At 37.2% G+C, this 22223-nt stretch overlaps 1 protein-coding gene across 2 annotated transcripts in view; it reads right to left on the reverse strand.

Annotated features, from left to right (window-relative positions):
- DCAF13 (DDB1 and CUL4 associated factor 13) overlaps positions 1–22223 on the reverse strand; it is a 37497-nt gene that overhangs the window by 10977 nt on the left and 4297 nt on the right. For both annotated transcript variants that reach the window (XM_072603324.1, XM_072603325.1), the window contains exons 2-8: positions 20624–20823; positions 19972–20079; positions 17791–17880; positions 16401–16556; positions 15238–15315; positions 10163–10245; positions 1077–1241 (exon numbers count right to left, since the gene is read on the reverse strand). In XM_072603324.1, coding sequence (XP_072459425.1) covers positions 1077–1241; positions 10163–10245; positions 15238–15315; positions 16401–16556; positions 17791–17880; positions 19972–20079; positions 20624–20823 — 880 coding nt within the window. The remainder of the gene's footprint in view (positions 1–1076; positions 1242–10162; positions 10246–15237; positions 15316–16400; positions 16557–17790; positions 17881–19971; positions 20080–20623; positions 20824–22223) is intronic.

Here is a 22223-nt window from a genome sequence, read left to right on the forward strand (position 1 = left end):
AGTTTTCTGTCTAGAAGCATCAAGAAGGGAGGACTCCTCCAATAAATCAGAGAGGAATAGCAACCAATATAAGTACAGCTTGGATAAGGGCATTCCAGGACTCTGAGGTCCATAGCACCCTGTCCTCAAATACCATTACAGGCTCTTAAGACGCAGTGTAAAAAGATCCAATTGCATGAGGAGAAAGGAAGTCAGCATAGAACCAAGAGTAAGAACCAGAAGGGCTGGCAACTCTATCCAAAAAAGTACAGCTGCTGAACCTGGCATAAAGCCCCAATTTAGGAATTAAGGCTGGAGAAGTGAGTAAACCAAAGAAGACACCAATCAGCACCTAAATTTAAAAGGTCTCTAAAACTAGGTAAGAGGGTAGGAACAAATTCCTGCCAAATAACCCAAGTCCTCTATAGCCCTAAAAGAGCTCTGAAAAATGTGTTCTCTAATTTAGGAAGCTGTTTTTTTAAAGTCCCTCTTGCAAAAAAATCAAATGAAAACGACCTGAGGGGTACAATATTTCAACTCTTTTGTTGACTCCCATTTCCTCCAGATTTGGTCACTAAGCTGTTTCCTGTGCTTTAACTACTAAATAAACAAAATATTTGATAAAAAAATTTTTTTTTAGAAAAAAAGGACCATTTAGAGTTCTGTTAATAATGAGAATAATTATAAAATACCTATCCATACATGGCAGAAGTAGCTTTTAAACTACAACAGGGTTGACAGAACTTATTTATCCAGAACCTTCATAATTAAAGAGAAGGAAAAGGTTTATTACGCAATGAGGCTTAAAATCAATTTGGGGTTAAAAAAAAACTCTCTGAGATAGCAAACTAAATATTCATGCCACCAAATCATATATTCTACTTAATGAAAGAGACTGGTCTGCAGAGATTTCTCAGATCCCCTTTCGAACTGGTGCATGCAATAGAAAAATGAAGTAACAGGACAGTAATTTTTACAGCTCAAAGTACATGATAATGATCATATTTGGAATATGAGCTACATACAACTATTGGAAATAAAGACATGATAAAGGTCCTTCCTGATAGAAAACAAGCAATTTATCAACAGTCACTTACCTGCTATGAATTCTGTCTATAGGGAAGATTCGAATGGATTTGTCAAAACTAGCAGACACAAATTCTTTCCCAGTAGGTGAGTAATCCACATCAAGTACTGCAGATACATGATCCACATGTACCTTCACAGGTTCATCAAGAGAACGCATATCAAATGTATATAAGCTGTAAAAGATTAAAATAAACTTTATACAAGATTTAAAGAAATAAAACCGTGGTATTAAGTAATTTCTAAAAAGGTCTACATATACTATCTCTTAAGTGTCATTATTTAACTACTGTTAATTATATTGTGAATATTGATGTGATTAATCTGTTGGATTTAAAAAAAAAAAACCAGATGGGGGAGATAATAGGGAGAGAAAAGGGGAGAAGTATTGTTTTTCCAAAATTTACATCACTAATTAGAAAATATTCACCTACCAACACTGGTAAAAATATTATCTTCATAGAATCTCTATGGGTTAGTAGTGACTTTAGGGCTCATCTAGTGCAACCCACATTAACCAAGAACACCTTCTCTCACCAACATAAAAGGTCCTTCCTCCAATTTCTGCTTGAAAACCTCTAGTAAAAAGGAATACACTCCAATTTAAGAGAGTTCCAACAAGTCTAAATTTCCTTCTTTGGAACATTTACCCATTGCTTCTGGTTCTGTCCTCTGGGGCCAAGCTCAACAACTATAGTACTTCCTTTATACATCTTTCAGATACTTGAAGAGAGCTATCACATCCATGATGACTAAAGTCTTCTTTAAGCTCAGCATCCAGTTGCCTCAACATATTCATGTACTCAAGGCCCTCCTTCAGACCCTCTCTCTAGTTTATGGATGATCTTTTAAAACATATCATCCAGAAATGAATACGGTATTGTAAGACTAGGATGGAGTAGGACTAACTCCTCTCAATATAACCTAGGCTAGGAGTAACTCTTTGGGCTGCTATATCACACTATTAACTCATAGTGATTTTGCATTTCACTAAAATCTTCAGAACTTTTTCACTCAAAATATCTGTATCACTGAGGCTTCATGAGCACCAGCTGGACCAAACCCTTGGAGCCAAAAACCTAAGTACCAATTAATCTGTACTTGCAAGGAGCTCCAAATTCTAGGAGTCAAGGGAGCTAGAGATCCAGAGATCCCAGAAGCTGGAAAAAGAAAGGGGCTATGTTGCTGGAGCCTCAGAGACATTAGAGATTAGAGCATACTTAAAACATTGGAGAAAAACAAGATCATCAGTTTTTTTTAACTGATTCAGATGCACAAAATTATCTCCTTTCTTCTTTGGTATTTGAAAGCCTACACCAAGTTTCATCATCATGATTAGAAAAAGTCAAATTACAACTATGAGGTACCATCTCACACCTATCAGACTGGCTAATATGACAAAAAGGGAAAATGGTAAATGGAGAAAATGTGGGAAAATTGAAGCACTATACATGACATATGTTTGTGTGTGTGTGTTGACAGACAAATAGATGGATGGATAGATGGAGAGATAAATAGAGATAGATTTGTAGAGCACTTTACATCCATTATCTCAAGACCTCTAGAGGTTAGGAATCAAAATCAACTGGCCATAGCCTGTGCCTATCAAATTCCTCCATCCTACTCTCTTAAACAATCTTTATCATTCAGAGCTGACTGGAATCTGGGTGAAAATACTCCTGCCCTGTCCCTGGGAAAAAATAGCAATAAGGTTTGGTTGATTATTTCCTACACATGCTCAAATGCCACTAGGAAAATAAAATCTACACAGTTGTTTTCCCTGAAAACTATTTTAATACCAAGAAGGACAAAGTCATTTTCTTTCTTTTTCCCCCACTTAATAGCATTTTATTTTTTCCAATTACATATAAAGATAGTTTTCAACATTCAATTTTATAAGACTTTGAGTTCCAAATTTATTTCTCCCTCCCTCCCCAAGATAGCATGTAATCTGATATAGGCTATACACATACAATTATATTAAATCTATTTCCACATTAGTCATGTTGTGAAAGGACAATCAGAATAAAAGGGAAAGATGAGAAAGAAAAAAACAAAAAGAGAAAATACTATGCTTCAATCTGCATTCAGATCCCATACTTCTTTCTCTGAATGTGGATAGTATTTTCCATCATGAGTCCTGTAATTTTCTTGGATCACTGTATTGCTGATGAGAGCTAGGTCTATCAAAGTTTATCACCTCACAATGTTGCTTTTACTGTGTATAATGTTTTCCTGGTTCTACTCACTTCACTCAACATCAATTTATGTAAGTCTTTCCAGGTTTTTCTGAAATCTGCCTGCTCATCATTTCTTACAGCACAATAGTATTCCATTACATTCACATACCACAACTTGTTCAGCCATTCCCCTCAATGGGGGCATCCCCTCAATTTCCATTTCTTTGCCACCACAAAAAGAGCTACTATAAATATTTCTGTATATGTGGGTCCTTTTCCATTTTTTATGATCTCTTTGGGACAGAGACCTAGTAGTGGTATCACTGGATCAAAGACACACTTTTATAACCTTTTGAGCAAAGTTCCAAATTGCTCTCTAGAATATTTGGATCAGTTCACAACTCCACCAACAATGGTGGAGTGTTCCCATTTTCCCACATCTTCTCCAACATGTATCATTTTCCTGTTTTGTCATATTAGCCAATCTGATAGGTGTGAGGAGGTACACCTCACAGTTGTTTTAACTTGCATTTCTCTAATCAACAGTGATTTAGAACAATTAGAGAGAGAGAGAGTTTTAATTTCTTCATCTGAAAACTTTCTGTTCATATCTCACAAACTGATTTTCCTAAAGCACAGGTCGGACTGTCATCCCCCTACTCAAATAAATTCTAGTGACTCTCAATTATCTCTAGGATAAAATCTTGTTTGGCATTTAAAGCCCTTTACAATCTGGCCCCTTCCTACCCTTCCAAGTCTCCTTATACTTTATACTTTACCCTCTTCTGCATACTCTACAAATCAGACACTGGGTTTTCTTTTTGCTGTTTTTTTTACATACGACACTCCACCTCTTAAATTATGTACCTTTTCAATGGCTGGCCTCCATGCCTGAATACTCTCTCTTCTCGCCTCTACCTTTGGCTTCCTTCAAGATTCAGAACAAATCACTCCTTCCAAAGGTCTTTCCCAGTCCCAGTCCCCACTGGGAGTAGTACCCTCCTTCTGATATCTTCCATTTATGTCCTATATCTCTTGTATGTACATAGTTATTTGCATGTTGCTTCTTCCAAGCACCTTAAGGACAGTGTTTGTTTTTACCTTCTTTGCACCCCCAGTGATTAGTACACTGCCAGGAACACAGAAATAGTTTAATAAATGCTTACTGAATGATTGAAGTATTTACCTCCCCACCCCCAGACAAGGAAAATAAATGTGGTGCTTTGAAAAACAAACATTCTTGCCAAAGGAACAGATCAGTAACACTCCATAGTAAGGTTTAAGAAACTTGGCCAGCAATTAATTCTTTTACTGCCTTTGATAGGATCAATGGTGCTTAATTTCAAGCATCAAATCAGGCTACAACTGCTTAATGAATTTGGTTTTGAACTGCTGAGTTAAGCCTTACTCATTCTGAAACTGTTCAGTTTGGCTGGAACTCAGAAGATATTCAAAACATTCTGAAAAACCTGTAATATTCAGCTAGCAGAACCCTGACTAAGTCTCTGAAACGCTTCAGAAGAACACATATTTTACTTCCACCTTTCTACGTTTAGTTAATACAACTAGGGTCTATATTTACAAAGTTTTTCAAATTAAAAGATGCAAAATTTTTAGGATTGCAAATGAACTGAACAGAGTGCTGGAAGGACATCCAATCTAGTATGTAGTTTTCACTCATTCACTAAAACATGTTAGACATTGTAAGATACAACTACAAGTAAAACATAGTCCACACAAAGAAGGAACTTGTAATCTAGTAGGACCTTAGACATGTCACTTATTCTTTCCTCATCTATAAAATAGGGAGGACAATATTTCCTTTATCTACTTACTAAGGTGTTCTTTAAGAGAAAAGGAAATTATATGTGTTAAGGTACTTGGAAAATACTGAAAATAAGCAAATATAAGTAATATTACCATTATTTATAACCCAACATATGGCACTTACAATTCAATAAACACATTATTTAAAACTCTTAAAGAAGATACGCTTGCATAAAAATTGCATCTGCAAAGCTAATTTTCTTTGTACAACTGTACAATCTACAATTTTCTATCTTCTTACCAAAGTTCCACCAGTCCGTCCAAACTTAATTATATTGAGAAGTCTCAGTTGCAATGCCATAGTTTTTTACCTCTATGCTAATTATTAGTCTACATCAAAACTTCACAATAATTAATTTTAGAAATAGATTTTTTTTTCCAGATCCAGCCAAACTGGGCTGCTAACTGATCCCTAATCTTATTCTGACTCTGTACAACTGTCCATGATATCTCAGTCTCTACCATCTGGAATGTACTGTTCTCTACTTCTTTCCCTAACCTATTTCAGACAAAATCCACTTATATGTCACCTCTTCATTAGACCTTACTCTGATCCTTCTGGCCTTCCTCCTCTCCAACCAAAGTTTCTTCACCTTGCTGCCCACATCAGAGACCATGCCTTGGAGGAATTTCCTGGTGCCCCATTCTCTGATTGGTGACTGCCTGTTATAGACCACTATCTCTGGAAACCTAAAGCTATTCAGTGCTTCTTAAACTGGGGGTCCTGACGCCAACCGTAAAAGGTTTCTGAACATGCAAGGACCAAAAATTAATTCAAAATCAAATGCAATATGAATCCAAGGTGTTTTGCTTGCATAGAACAACTTCACTGCAGTCTTGGTTCTGAACACAAAGCATGTACACTTTGTACTGTGCATGCCCTCTGGTCACACAGTGCCAACCCTGCCATGAATGGAAAAAGTTTAAGAAGCCCTGCTCTTACTTCATCTCCTCCAAACCCCACTCCTCTCCCTCTCAATTTCTCTAAATGATCAAAGCAGTTCTGCTATTTTTTCAGAACCAAAATGCGCCCTCCCAGGCCACCAACCTTGTATGTGTTGTTTTTTTGTTTTTTTTTTTTTCTCTGTTTTTTTTTTTTTTATTAAATTTATTTATTTAACTTTTAACATTCATTTTCACAAAATTTTGGGTTACAAATTTTCTCCCCTTTTATCCCCTCCCCCCCCAAACACCAAGCATTCTAATTGCCCCTATGACCAATCTGCTCTCTCTTCTATCATCCCTCTCTGCCCTTGTCTCCATCTTCTCTTTTGTCCTGTAGGGGCAGATAGCTTTCTATACCCCTTTACCTGTTTTTCTTATTTCCTAGTGGCAAGAACATTACTCGACAGTTGATCCTAACACTTTGAGTTCCACCTTCTTTACCTCCCTCCCTCTCCACCCCTTCCCTTTGGAAGGCAAGCAATTCAATATAGGCCAAATCTGTGTAGTTTTGCAAATGACTTCCATAATAGTTGTGCTGTATAGGACTAACTATATTTCCCTCCAACCTATCCTGTCCCCCATTACTTCTATTCTCTTTTGATCCTATCCCTCCCCATGAGTGTCGACCTCGAATTGCACTCTCCTCCTCATGCCCTCCCTTCTATCATCCCCCCCACCCTGCTTGTCCCCTTATCCCCCACTTTCCTGTATTGTGAGATAGGTTTTCCTACCAAAATGAGTGTGCACTTTATTCTTTTCTTTAGTGGAATGTGATGAGAGTAGACTTCATGTTTTTCTCTCACCTCCCCTCTTTATCCCTCCACTAATGAGTCTTTTGATTGCCTCTTTTATGAGAGATAATTTGCCCCATTCAATTTCTCCCTTTCTCTTCCCAATATATTTCTCTCTCACTGCTTGATTTCATTTTGTTTTAAAGATATGATCCCATCCTATTCAATTCACTCTGTGCACTCTGTCTCTGTGTATGTGAGCGTGTGTGCATGTGTAATCCCACCCAGTACCCAGATACTGAAATGTTTCAAGAGTTACAAATATTGTCTTTCCATGTAGGAATGTAAACAGTTCAGCTTTAGTAAGTCCCTTATGACCTCACTTTGCTGTTCACCTTTTCATGGTTCTCTTCATTCTTGTGTTTGAAAGTCAAATTTTCTTTTCAGCTCTGGTCTTTTCATCAAGAATACTTGAAAATCCTCTATTTCATTGAAAGACCATTTTTTCCCCTGAAGTATTATAGTCAGTTTTGCTGGGTAGGTGATTCTTGGTTTTAGTCCTAGTTCCTTTGACTTCTGGAATATACTGTTCCATGCCCTTCGATCCCTTAATGTAGAGGCTGCTAGATCTTGTGTTATCCTGATTGTATTTCCACAATACTTGAATTGTTTCTTTCTAGCTGCCTGCAGTATTTTCTCCTTGACCTGGGAACTCTGGAATTTGGCCACAATGTTCCTAGGAGTTTCTCTTTTTGGATCTCTTTCAGGCGGTGTTCTGTGGATTCCTTGAATATTTATTTTGCCCTCTGGTTCTAGAATCTCAGGGCAGTTTTCCTTGATAATTTCATGAAAGATGATGTCTAGGCTCTTCTTTTGATCATGGCTTTCAGGTAGTCCCATAATTTTTAAATTGTCTCTCCTGGATCTATTTTCCAGGTCTGTTGTTTTTCCAATGAGATATTTCACATTATCTTCCATTTTTCCATTCTTCTCTCTTTGTTCTGTGATTTCTTGGTTTTGCATAAAGTCATTAGCCTCCATCTGTGCCATTCTAATTTTGAAAGAACTATTTTCTTCAGTGAGCTTTTGAATCTCCTTTTCCATTTGGCTAATTCTGCTTTTGAAAGCATTCTTCTCCTCATTGGCTTTTTGAACCTCTTTTGCCAATTGAGTTAGGCTAGTTTTCAAGGTGTTAATTTCTTCAACATTTTTTTGGGTCTCCCTTAGCAGGGAGCTGATCTGCTGTTCATGCTTTGACTTCATGTCTCTCATTTCTCTTCCCAGCTTTTCCTCCACCTCTCTAACTTGATTTTCAAAATTCTTTTTGAGCTCTTCCATGGCCTGAGCCCATTGGGTGGGCTGGGACACAGAAGCCTTGATTTCTGTGTCTTTGCCTGATGGTAAGCATTTTTCTTCCTCATCAGAAAGGAAGGGAGGAAATGCCTGTTCGCCAAGAAAGTAACCTTCTATAGTCTTATTTCTTTTCCCTTTTCTGGGCATTTTCCCAGCCAGTGACTTGACCTCTGAATATTTTCCTCACACCCACCTCACCTCCTGATCCTCCCAGCCCGTGTTTGTGGTCTGAGATTCAAATGCTGCTTCCAGCCTCAGGGCTTTTGGCGGGGGCAGGGCTGCTATTCAGTATGGGATTGTGTTCAGGTGGTCAGGTCAGGGCAGGGCCGCCTCTCAGGCTCAGTTCCCTCAGGGGGTTTATGCACAGACCTTCCACAATGGATCCAGGCTCCCTCCCGCTTGGGGAGCCCCTGTCTGCAGCCGCCTCTCAGCTTCTACCTCCCGGGGGGGGCCTGAATTATGGGGGCACCCCATTCCCCTCTCGACCCGCCAAAGAGACTCTCTCACCCACCCCTGTCACCTGTGGGTGGAGGGACTTGTGCGGCCGCTGGAGATCCCGTCCCTGAAGCCTGCTCGGATCTGTTTCGGTGCCGCAGCCGTGGCCGCAGCAGGTCTGGGCTGGGCTTTGTGTCTGCAGCGCGACGGACCTTTTGAGAGAGGTTTGCAGATCCCTCTGTGGGTGGAGGGACCCGCGTGGCCGCTGGAGATCCTGTCTGTGAAGCCTGCTCGGATCTTTTCCTCTCGGTGCCGCGGCCGCGGCCGCGGCAGGGCTGCACTCAGCTCCCAGTCCCGGCGCCCAGTCCGCGGCGCGAAGGACCCCCCGCGAGAGGTTTGCAGGTCTCTCTGGAACAGAAATCTCCCTCGCTCCTATGTTCCGTGGCCTCTGGGTGCGGAATTCGCCGTGAGTTACTTCCCTGTAGCCATTCTATGGGTTGTGGGTTCAGAGCTATGTGTATGTGCGTCTTTCTACTCCGCCATCTTGGCTCCGCCCCCCTGTGTTGTTATCACTACCACTATCGAAGCTCTTACAAGGCAGGACTGTTTCTGTCCTTAGCGCTTAACAAACTGCTTAACAACAGTGCTCAATAAATGTTTTTCCATTCATTTATCTCCCTAGCTAGGAAGAATCCTCCCTGACAAGCTCTAATATCAATCTATATGTTAAATAAGAGGATAAATCCATAAACTTCATATATCCTTACCTTTTATCATAAATATCTGTGTTTATCCCATTCCCTACTTTATGGTAAGTGCTTCGAGGGCAGTAATTATATCCTTTCATGTTTATACAACCAGTCCCTAACAAGATGCCTTATAAAAGGTGGGCATTTAATATGTATTATTTCAACTGAATTGGGGTTTAGCCAATTCAGTGCTATAACCATAAACATTTCTTTAAACATTGAAATGGCAGTCACTTTGTTTACATATAAGGATCTATAGAACCTGAGACCTTCAATCAACAAACATCAATTGGGGAAAGGCTAAATAAATTTGTGGTAGATGAAATGTAATGGAATACTGTTATGCCCTAAGAACTACAAATATGATGAATACAGAGAAGAATGGAAAGATTTACACTATCTAACGCAGAGTGAAGCAGAGCCAAGAAAACAGCATAGACAATGAAAGCAATGTAAGTGGAAAGCACAACCGCAAAACAATCAAAAGTGAATGTTGAAAAATTACAAAGATGAAGAACCGATCCAAAGGGACATGAAGACACCTTCAGCCCATTCCTCTGCAGAAGTGAGAAGGCCACAGCTAAAGCACTGACTGTATTTTCAGTTTTTTAAATGTACTGACAATTTTTGCTGATTTTTGTTCTCTTTTTTCTTAAAAAATTTTTTGGAGTATGGATCATCTTGGAGGAGGAAGAGGGAGAGATGTTGAGAGAAACTGTGATGACATAGGAAACAAAAGTAGCAATAACAAACACCTTCAATCAACAACAAATATATTTTTAAAAAATTAAGTAGAATCATTATACTGTGATAGCATTTAAGTATAAGTAATCAATTAACAGATATAAACACTACTTAAGACTAAAGAGCTACTCACTTATAATCTTCATTTGCTGCAGTGAAAATAAAAGCTTCCATTGGGTTCCAACAAAGCGTATTTGTCCTCATATCTAAGATGACCTAAAAGAAGGAAATACACACACTAACTTGTTACCATCAACAGCAAGTAATTACTTCTAAAATCAAAATATTGCCTATTCAGGATCTCTGGTTGTTGATTTAGCCTCAGAACTTGTGCTTTAATACCATAAATGCTGAGTTATGCTGTCTGAAGAACAACAGAGAAAAGGGAACAGCCTTGACCTTCCTCCTGACTTCCAGTCTCCCATCTCCAAATGCTTTTAAATAACCCAGATGTCCCATAAATGTAGGGGTAGGAAGTGAAATAGCAACAGCCAAGAAGCCAAAGGAATACAAAGTATCCCTGGCCACACTAGAAATACCTCAGCCAACATATTTAAACAAAGTTTCCAATACTAATGTCTAGAAGCAAAGACTCACAAGCTTGTATTTATAATACTTGAGAACAAGAAAAGAGAGATAGATATAGGACCTTACTGTAAAGGTGAAACATGGCTACAGAAATAAATTGTTGTTGGGTATCTTTCTCTTCAGATCCATCAGTGCATTTTACTTATCCTTTGAATATTCTGTGTATGACCATGCTGTGGAGCTACTCAAGGTTTGGGAACATATTACAAAGCTTGGGATGTGATGAATGGGTATTGGTCAAGCCCTGATAAATTCACGCTAGCACAATGAGTTAGCAAAGAGAATCTGGACCAAGGCAAGGCTTATTAAGAGTAAGGTAATTCTATTTCTATTTACCTTTCTTCCAACCCTTTAACTTCCCAAAATAAGATTAACTGAATTCTCTCTAGTTTGACTCATACCTACCTTCTTCTTAGCCCTGCCACAGAGGAAGCCTCAAGCACAGATCTCTCTGCCCACCATTTGCCTGGAAACTACCAAATGTGACTATGTCACTTCTAGGTGAACTCAGACCCCATAATTCCATGAGGTATTAAATATGGATGGAAACCATTCTGTTTTAATCAAATGAAAGGGCTAGTGTCTTATTTAAAGAGATTATTGATTTAAAGGAGTAGATGGAAAAAGAGAGAGATTCTGAAAAGGAAATATAAAACTGCCTTCCATAATATTCATTTTGAGGGTTTAGGAACACAACTCAACACCACTAGCTTCTCTTAAAGGGTCATTAGGGATTCAGGCAGAATGACAGTGTTTCATTCTCCAGTGCCTAGTAAAGAGCATGGTAGACAAACTTTAAGCAATTAATCAATACTTGATGACTGACTGAAACAGTGAATAGAACTACAGACTTAGGACCAGGAGACATTGATAGCTGTGTGTGATCACAGGCAAAGTACACAATTTCTAAGGGGCTATTTTCTCACTAAAAAAAGATAATAAATAGTTCTTATACAACCTACCCTACCTACATCATAAACATTCCATCTCTGTAATCACAAAACTTCATTTTCCAGGTGACCACCAATCAGTCCACCATTCCCACTGTCACACTAATATTCTATCTCTGTGTACTAGCTCTTTCCCTACTAGTTAAAAATGCTTATGTCTTCCCTCTCTTCAAAAACCCCTCACATAATCTATCCATCTCTACTAGCTTTCATTCTGCCTTCCATTCATGGCTAAATCCCTTGAGAAGGCCATTTTATCATCACTGCCTTCACTTTCTTTCCTCTCATTCTGTTTTTAGCTCTCTCTAGTCTGACTTCTGACTTCATTATTCAGCTCAAATTGCTTTCTCCAAAGTTACCAATGACCTTTTTTTCCTTAAATGTATTTACGTTAAACTTTTTTTAAAAAGTATTTTGAGTTTCAAATTCTCTTCCTCTCTCCATCCCCTCCCCTCTCCAATTGAGAAGGCAAGCTAATATGATACCAATACATGTGAAATCACACAAAACATATTTCCACTTAGTCATCAATCATCTTGTAACTGCCTGATTTGGTGGCCTTTTCTTAATCATCTTCCTCCTTGAACTTTCTGCAGCCTATAACACTTTAAATCACTCATCTCCTTCAGACACTCTTCTCCTTGATACTCTCTTCTCTCTAGGTTTTTCTAACACTGCTCTCTCTCTCAGTCTTCCTCCTATCTAATGTGACTGCCCTTTCTAAGATCTGTTTAATCTTTATCCAGGTGACACTCATTAACTTTGGGTGTCCCACTGGCTAGGATTTGTCCTGGGCCCTCTTTTTTTCTCCCTCTATATGACTTCATTTGGTAATCTCCTCACCTTCCCAAGGATTCAATTAACTCTATGCAGATGATTCTCCGATCTACCTTACTGACTTCCAATCTCCCATCTCCAAGTGGCTTTTAATGTCCTATAGACATATTAAATGTTCTGTATCAGATGTCTTGTAGACACATTAAACTCTACATGCCCAAAACTAATCTCATTATTTTTCTCCCTTTCAAGAGCTCTCCTTTAACTTTTTTATTTCTATTGAGGGTACCACCACCCTATCCTCTAGTCATCTAGGCTCACAACCTAAATATAATCCTCCTCTAAGCCTCTCTTTTTACCCCCATATCCAACCTATTGCCATGTCCTGTTGATTCTTCTAACATCTCTATTACACTGCCCCTTTTTTCTTTTAACACTGCCATAATTCTCTTACAAGCCTTCACCACCTCACACCTAGACTACTGTAAAAACTTTCTGGTTGGTCTCTTTGCCTCAAGGCTCTCACTACTGTAGTCCATCCCCCACTTAGCCATCAAAATGATGCTCCTAAAAAGTAGAAGTCAGAACATGCCACACCTTTATTCAATAAACTACAGCAGCTCCTTAATACCTCTGACATAAAATATAAAGCCCTATTTTCCTCTTAAAGCCCTTCATAACCTGGCCCCCTCCTATTTTTCCAGTCTTCTTATACTTTATTCACCTTCATATATTCTTTGATCCAGTGACACTGCCCTCCTTGCTGTTCCTTGCATGAGATACTCCACATTAACTCCAGGCATTTTCTGTGACTGTCCCCCATGCTTCTTTCATCTCCACATCCTGCTCTTACCAGCTTTCTTCAAGGCCCAGCTAAAAACTCACCTTCTATGAGAAGGGTTTTGCAGTTCCCCTTAATGTTAATGCCTTCCCTCTGCGGTTTATCCCAAATTTATTTTGAAAATATCTTGTTTCTAAAGAGTTGTCTGCATGTTGCCTTCCCCATTAGACTGTGAACCCTTTGAGAGTAGGGATTATATTTGCCTTTCTTTGTACCCCTAGCATTTAGTATAATATCTCACACACGGCAGATGTTTAATAAATGCTTATTGACTTGACTTGAAAGGAGTTTGTGTTGCAAGGAGGAGGAGATGGGAAGTATTGGAGAAAGGGCAACCTAAAATGGAAAATAAACACTGGAATTTTAAGCTACAGAGCTTGGATTTGATCCTGTAAGCAATGGAAGTCCCTGAAAGACTCTGAGCAGGGCAAATAAATAAACCCCATCAAGAATACAATAGGAGTAACCATCAAATTCAGTCCAAAGTTATCACCATACACACTATTACTTGTCTCTCTCTGTAAACTGCAAACCATAATCAGAGTCTGACTCGTAGCAGTTCCCATAAAATAAAAGCATTAAAGTTCCCTAAGTACTATTACTAGCTAATTCATATACCCATGGCACCAAAATAACCCTGTGCTCTCTATATGGGATCAAGATATTACCACTATGGAGAGAATTTAGTACAGAAGGAAGAGCTCTGAAATTTTCTATTGAAATCATGAGACACAAGTCTGAATTCCAGTTTTGCCACTTACTACCTACTTCACCTTAGACAAATCACTTAACCTCTATGGGCTTATTTCCTCATCTGTTAAATGAGGAGAGTGAACTAGATGGCCTCTGTGGTCCCCTCCATTTCAAGGTCAACAATCCTATGATGGCAAGGTCAGCCCAAATCTATTTACTCCAAAAACTTCAGTGTAAGACTTGGGCACTTGGAATGGAGCAAAGTTACACAGGAGTTTATCAGAAGTCTCAGGCACCCCCATACAACCTAGGCCCTATAATTTTCTAAGGTGGTTCTAAAGTTTGTTTAAGCAATGCTTGAGGGTATGAAAGAAACAGCTCCTAATTTCTCTATGGTATCCAGTATCTCTGCACACTTACAATTATTTTAAACACTGAACATCTCAGCACCAAAACCAGAAAACAACACAAGGTACCTCCCAAGCCAAGTCAAGGGTTGGCTAAATTGGATCCTCAAATATCAGACAATAACCAACAATAAAACTATAAAGCATCTTTATAGCTTCAGAGTTTTTAGTTACTGCTTTGTTACTGATAAAATTCAAGTATCAAATCTGGTTTTCGATTATTAAGATGTGTGCTTTAAATACTAACAAAAATTAAAAGTATTTTTAAAGGATCTAGTAAGAAATAAGAACTGCCTGATCCATCTTATAATTGTTCAGCTGCGTTTGACACTTTGTGACCCCATTTGGGGCTTCCCTGGCAAAGATTTTGAAGTGATTTGCCATTTCCTTCTCTAACTAATGTAACAGATGAGGACACTGGGGCAAATATGATGAAGTGACTTGCTCAGGATCACACAGTAAATGTCTGAGGTCAGATCTAAACTCACAAAGATAAGTCTTCCCGAATACAGGTTCAATGTGCCACCTAACTGCCCAATAACCACACTCCAACTTCACTGGAAATCTATTTATCTTGCAGTTAATAAGCAATATGAGGACTCTTAAAGAAATTGGTTAGCACACTAAGTATAACTCTATACTACCATTATGTGTTCCAAACCAAAAGAGTACTTAAGCAGGCCAACACTCTGTTCCACCCTACCACCTTCCTCCTTTAGCACATGCCACAACGCAGGTTTGGCATGACCTTCAAATACATATATATATTTTCAACTGATTACAAACGCTTTAGATATGGTGAAAAAAGTAGGTACATAGAGTTCTGACAAAGTTTCTTTCTTTAGAACTATTTAAACTTGAAATTCTGAACTGCTTCTTTTTTTTTTTTATCACTGTGACCTAAATAGAGAAACACATTAACAAATGCAAAGGAGAGAAAATAGAAACTCACCTTCTTCAAAGGCGTGGCTTGCCTCATATCATATAGCACTATATTTCTGTCAGAAGCACAACTTCCTAAGATATTAGTCTAAAAATAAGTGACAACATGTTCAAAATTAGTTTGGCAGCAAATATCGGAAAATTAGATAATTCTAAATCTACTTATAATTAATTATTTATTATTGTCAGTTATTTGCATAAAGGGTGCTTACAGGGTGTCCCAAAAGTTTTAGTGCAATTTTAAGTTTTGCTAGTTTAAGCTATAGAAGCTTAAGACTGCCCTAAGACTTTTGGGACACTTTATACATCCTTCCAGATAATAAGCATCAGACATTTGAGTGTATTCTTTGGAATGCTTATTCCATGAGAATGAGGACGGACCCAACACTCCCTTTAACACCAACATTTCCTGATGCTATTCTTTCTTACTTCTGTTGTCTACAAGTCCTAGGATCTCATAAGTCTTCACTTCTGGCTACTACTAACAACTTACACAAGGTCTAATGCCTAACATAAACTCTAGAGTTTTTTAACACAGGAACATGATTATCCCACTTTGCTTAACGTAAGATATAGAGACAATAATGTATAAGAAGAATCACTCAAGATGAAAAGACTGGGACAGACTGCAGGCAACTGAACAACCTAAGGATCTTTCATGTTAACAATCTATTGATGAGAAATGGAAAAAAAACGCACACCATTTACTTTCAATGCTGCTAAACCATTCTTGAAGTTTAATAAATCCACCACTGAACAAAAAGTAATTTTATTGACAAATGTCTTGAAAAATAGGTTCTCAAGTTCATTATTAGTAACTGTTACTTTAGAACTGGCCAATGGATCTGCCACACAAATTTACCAGAAAAGAAAATTTACCAGAGAAGAAAAAATATATGTCTATTCCTTAGGACATGGGGAAAGAGATGTTTATTATTGCTTATTATAGTAATATTTAAGTCACCTTAAATTTTTACATTAGTTCATTTTGAAAAGTTAGTAGATATATTATTCTTCTAACAATTCTTGAGGTAGGTAAGGCATATATCATTCAAAGAGGAAAAAACAATTTTGGATTTGAAATTAAGATTCAGATAACAGTGACATCAAAACTTTACTAAAAATAATAAGCTACATTTGAAAAGACTACTCAAAGCATAAAAAAAATATTACCTCAATTGGGTTAAATTTAACACTGCTTATACTGTCAAGGCCCCAAGTCATTGAACAAATAGGACTCGTTCTTTGCTCATCCCAGATGTCCACCTGCTGCCCACATGTAGCAAAAATAGCTTTTTTCCAGTGATGATCAATTCCTGTATACACTGTCTTTAAAAGCAAATAGGATATTACAGAAATAATCTTTATGACTTCAAACATATGTTGCAATATATTCAGTATATTTACCAAGTCTTCTATGTTTTTTAAAAAAAAGTCCATTACAAGCACAGAAATTCTTAATGAAGCACTGACAAAGAAAAAAGTAATCTAAATTAGTGTTATTTATATTACATGTACTATAAACGGTTTTGAAGTCAACAGGGGGAGAAATTTCATTTCATCTCGTAAATAATCTTTTAAGCATCACCAAGGCATTAAGATTTCTAAATCTACTAATAAAACAGAAGAGTATTAAGGAATTTTCATTATACTACATTTATCTCATAAAAATAATGACTTTTTTTGGTGCTGAAGTACATTTACATGGTCTTCCCTAACCTACATCAAGCTTAAAATAGAGAAGGAAGAAGGGATACTTACTTTATTTTGTTTTCTTAAACTGGTAAAATTGGTAAACTTAAAAATTTGAGAATACTAATGTGGAAAAAACTTAATTCAGACAAAGGCTAGGCTCAAGTTTACCTTTACAATACATGAAGAAATGGTTTAAGCTAACTATTGTGAATCAGACTTCAGAGGTAACATTTAGTCAACTTTAAACACAATATTATTTTGCCACTCATCTGTATATAATCAACAAGTCACATTCGTTCCTACTCATTAAGTATTTTCTCATTTTTATTACTACAAAAATAACCTTAATCAGTACAGAAATATATAATAATATTAAACGTTAATAAACACACTTGAAAACAGAGTAAAGGTATTTTATGAAAGTAATGTTTTACTACCAGTGAATATCCCTACATTCTTTCCTCTCCAGAAAGAGTATTCATTCACTTTTTTCTCAAAATGTGGCAGAACTCATACATATGCTAAGTATAGTAGCAAAATATCATGTGATAAAAAGCCAGTCTAAAGATCCATTCCAATATTATAATTAAAAGAAAAAAAAACACACTGGTTTTAATGGTATATGTTACAATGGCTTTTAACACTAGAAGAATCAGAATTTAAGAGTACTTGAAAGGATCAAGATATGTCAACTGGCATAGTGCTTATTTTCTTTATTCATAAAGCAAAGAGATCTAGTATGAAAGTTTTTATTTCAAAGCAAAATTCTATATTTTTTGTGTCAATCAATACACCAGGTCCTTCTAGGATTAACCTAAAATACGAAACAGTAAAAATTTTAATAAATGAAACTGATTTATTTTGGTACCTTTCCTAATATTGTATGTAAAGGCTCCTCCTCTTCTCCATATTCTGGTCCATCCATTTTCCACTGCTTCACAGTCTTGTCATCACCAACCTACAAATGATTTAGAGGACTCTAAGTTATAAAAACGATGCATTTCAAATTATTTTTATCTTTAATTTTTAAAATACAGCATGTGCTTCAATTTTAACTGAAACCTCTTTCAAGCCACTCTCCAGAAAGGTTAGTTTGACATAGTGAACTTGGCTGACTTGGGAGTTGGGTAGACCTGTTGTTCAAATCTTACTAGACACATACTAGCTTTGTGGCCATAAACAAGTCACTTAAGGCCTGCTCTCAACTTCTAAGTTGAGACAGCTTTCTAAGTTACAAAGAAGTTGTTGATACCCACTGGAAAAGTTGGTTTTAATACCAAGAGTTCCCTATACTGATGAAATGACAGATTTGGACCAAGGAGAAAAAAATATTGGGGCAACTTTCTAACATTCAACACTAACTCCATATTTCTCCCTTCTTGGAGTAAATTAGGGATCCTTGGAAACATACACTAAATTTTTTTGGATTGAACAACAATAACAGAACCTTGAAGGCTAAATGTAGGCAAAAAGGAGCTCAAACCCATAGCTGCTAAGGACGCTGCATGAAGAAGAATACAGATCAAGCAGGCTGGGACAAAGAGAGGGCAAAGCAGACCTAATAGGATAGTCTACATAGCAGGAATTACAAAGTATCTAGATTTCTATAACTCCCAGATCTGTCCTGGGACATCAGGGTATACGACACTAGAGAAATGCAGAATAACAGACAAAATAATAAAAATTAAGCACAAATTTAGAATGTCTAAAGCATGGCATGGCTGATAAAATGAGGGACATGGAGCTAAGAGACTGGAGTTTAAATCTCATCCCAGATATTTAGTAGCTTTGTAACCCTGGGTAAAGTCACAACCTCTTAGAGCCTGTTAAAATTAAGAGGATACTTGTAAAACTTACCTAAAGGGTTGCTGTGAAAGTGATTTACAAATCTTGAAGTGCTATATATAAGCTATTATTAGCTATTAAATCATGGTCAAAGAATAGCAGCTTACACAGTATATCTTGAAATCCACAAAAGGTAAACACTTTCCCTTGCTGGGAAATCCCTTTGTAAGTATTATTTTTCCCAGAAAGAAAGCTTCTAGACAGCAAGAACCATTTCATTTTTGTTGTTATATCCCCCTACCTCTTTGCAGAGTCCCTGGCATATAGAAGATGAATCCCTAATCCAGACCACCATTTCATCAGTGCCCCAGCCATGAATCACTTTATTTCCAACTCAATTCACTCTCCTCCCTCTCTCCCCTCATTCTCTAGCTTCCCTCTTTATATTATCTTCTCTATCAGAATATAAGGTATTAAAGGGTAGGGAATATCCTGTTTGCTTTTATTTATTTGTAACTATCCAGCTATCTCTCTAGAAGCTAAAAACATGTCGTGTGAATGTGTCTTGAAATTCACAAAAAGAAATTCACTTTTCCCCTTATAGGACTAAAATTAGCATGTACTTTGTTTCATTTCTATGTAACTCTGATCTTCTGGTTCTGTTTTCAATTTGCATAATTTCCTAAATATTTTACAATTTTTTTCATATGTTTACATGTCATTTTAATTGCATTATAGTATTCCACTACAATAACAATCCTCAAGTTATTTAGCCATCACCCTGCTGTTGGAATTTAGGTTGCCTCCATCTTCAAACGGAAAACTCTTTTGTCCTTGCCCAGTGTACTAGACCAGGCTGCAGCTGCTATTGTGCTTCACAGTTTTCAGCGTTTTCAATCCTAACAGCCCTATCCTATCCTAAACAAATAGGACATATATTATTGTCAGTGTTATTGAAAGATGCCTTATAAGAGACATGGATTCTCTCAGCTGATTATGCATAAGGGATGCCATGTTACAAATTTTTATATTTTTTCCAGTGTTTCTCCCTAGCATTCTTTTCTTCCCTAAGAGTCAACAGCCACAAAATGATTGTCTACCATTTATATGTGCTTTTTCTCCTGAATTTTAGCATATTTATTGTTTTCATTTTGTAAAAACTCTAATAAAGACTATTAGCACCACTAAACAGAAACACTGGCTAAGAACACTCATCCACACTGGTAGGTCACAGAACACAGATGAAAAAGCATTACTACCTTACCGTAAAGAAAGAAGTTCCAGAGAAGTGAGTACATATTCCTCGTACAAAACCTTCATGTGCTTGTAATGTACGAATACATTCACGTTTAGTCAAGTTCCAAATTCTAACCTATGACAAACAACATCAGGACATTTCCAGTAAATATAAAATGCTCAGGCAAAGATGAACTATATTCCAGGAAAAAGTAAAGTCAATTGCAAGTGGAATGTGTCACTGTTAAATTTGTAGAAATAAAGTCCTTCAGAGAGACTCCATGAAATATAAAGTTTGATATAAGTTAAGTAGAAAATATTCAGTTTGTTGTTTACAGCACTTTAAGGCATTTTCCGTACTAGAAAAAGGAATGACATACAAATAAATTACGTCTTCTATCATAATACTTAACTATCAATATTGTAAGTGTCTTACCGCTTTATTGTCAACTGTTAAATTATGCACCTTGAAGGTCTCACAAATTTTATTTGCAACTTTTTTATAGTTTAACAGAAGAGATGCTAGATTCACTATGACAAACTGAACTGCATCTTGACAATTACTAAAATAGAGCATTAAAAATATTAAGCACAAAAGAGCACACCTTGTGACAAATAGGAACTTTTAAAGAACTATTTTTAGAATAATATTTTTTATTAACTTTCAAAGTCACACTTGCCTCTCCATCACAGGCTCCAGAAAGCACAGTAGACAAGCTCTTTGGATGTTTTGCCATGCAATTTACTCCATCTCTATGGCCATCTAGGGAAGCAAGGAATGGTTTTGCGAATACTCGTTCCAGTTTGACAGCATTTAGAGCTCTTGTATATTCTCGTGGAACTTCAAAAGGATGCAATGCAGGATCATAGTTTCTTGGAACTGAAACGAGAATAATAATCATTAATAGTCCAATTTCATCTACTATTTCCTGCTATGTTCACTCATTTACTTTTCAACAAATTCTTTTTAAAGGTCTACTGTATGCCCAACACTATGCTGTGGGTAAGAGCAAAGGGGTATTTGTCCTCAAGGAATTTACTGTAAAACTGAAATGTTTCATAAAGATATGTAAAATAATTCAACTTTGCATTGTTGTTAATTCTTGTGCTACATAAAACCTGTGTCTACAATTCTACCATAAGCTCAAGGCAGGTGTGCCATGTGTAATTTTAAAAAAAAGGCACATAGTTAGAAGTACGAGATATTTCTGGTCCTCACTCTGCCATAAACTAATAGTATGACCAGGGCAAGTCCCAACTTCTGTGATCTGTTTTCTTAACTAAAAAATGGTTTCTCTGAGGTCACTTGTACCCCTCAGAGTCAATAATTCCAAGTACCTTAACAGCAGGTACTGTCTTAGGCCTCTGCTTCCTTGACACTTAGCCCACTTCCCTATTCACAGAAAGATAGGAACTAGACCTGATATTTATTGGTGTATAGGGCTCCCAGTCAGGAAGCTTCTCTCCCAATGCAGGCACCTTCTCTTCAACTGAATCATTTCTGAAAGTTGTCTAGAATAGGGTCCTGTAGAACTACAGGCCTAGGGCTAAATCTCACTGGCAGCCTGTTTTGGCCACCTGTTTTTGTACAGAGCCAAGAATGTTTTTTCTATGTTTATATAAAGTTGTATTTAAATATATAAAAAACATTTTTAGTTCATGGGTCCTAGAGAAACACTGGTTAAGTTACATGTGGCCCTCACACAACGTTTTGCCAACCCCTGGTCTAAGTCAAGGGATTTGCCCAGGGTCACAAAAGCAGTATTTATTGAATCAGGTCTTCCTGGTTTTTGGACCATTTTTCTAGCCACTGTGCCACACTGACTTCCCTCTCAAGACCTGAATATACAGATATATAAAAGCTGATAACAGTTCAAATGCTGGCTCTGCTATTGTGGCTTTAGACAACTAATGAAGACCCTCTAGATCACAATTTTTTAAACTCTAAAACTGAGAAACTGGCTAGATTCATTCCTTTATTTATTAAGTATTTATTAAAGTACCTATAACCAAGCATTATGCTAGGAGCTTGGGATAACAAACTAGCTCCTGTCTTGGGTGAAAAAACATATACACAGATGAAGAAATATAAAATATAAATACTAACAATGGGAAGAATCAGGACACACCTCTGATGGATATGGCACTTAAGCTGAGCCTTGAAGCAAGCTAGAGTTCCTAAGAAGCAGAAATGAGGGAAAGCATTTGAGATCTACAAGTGTTTTTCTGGTACCTCTATACATCCTGTGTCAAATTCAAATTCTATCCATCCTTCAAGGT

Source organism: Notamacropus eugenii, chromosome 4 (assembly GCF_028372415.1).
Source record: "Notamacropus eugenii isolate mMacEug1 chromosome 4, mMacEug1.pri_v2, whole genome shotgun sequence".
NCBI lineage: Eukaryota > Metazoa > Chordata > Mammalia > Diprotodontia > Macropodidae > Notamacropus > Notamacropus eugenii.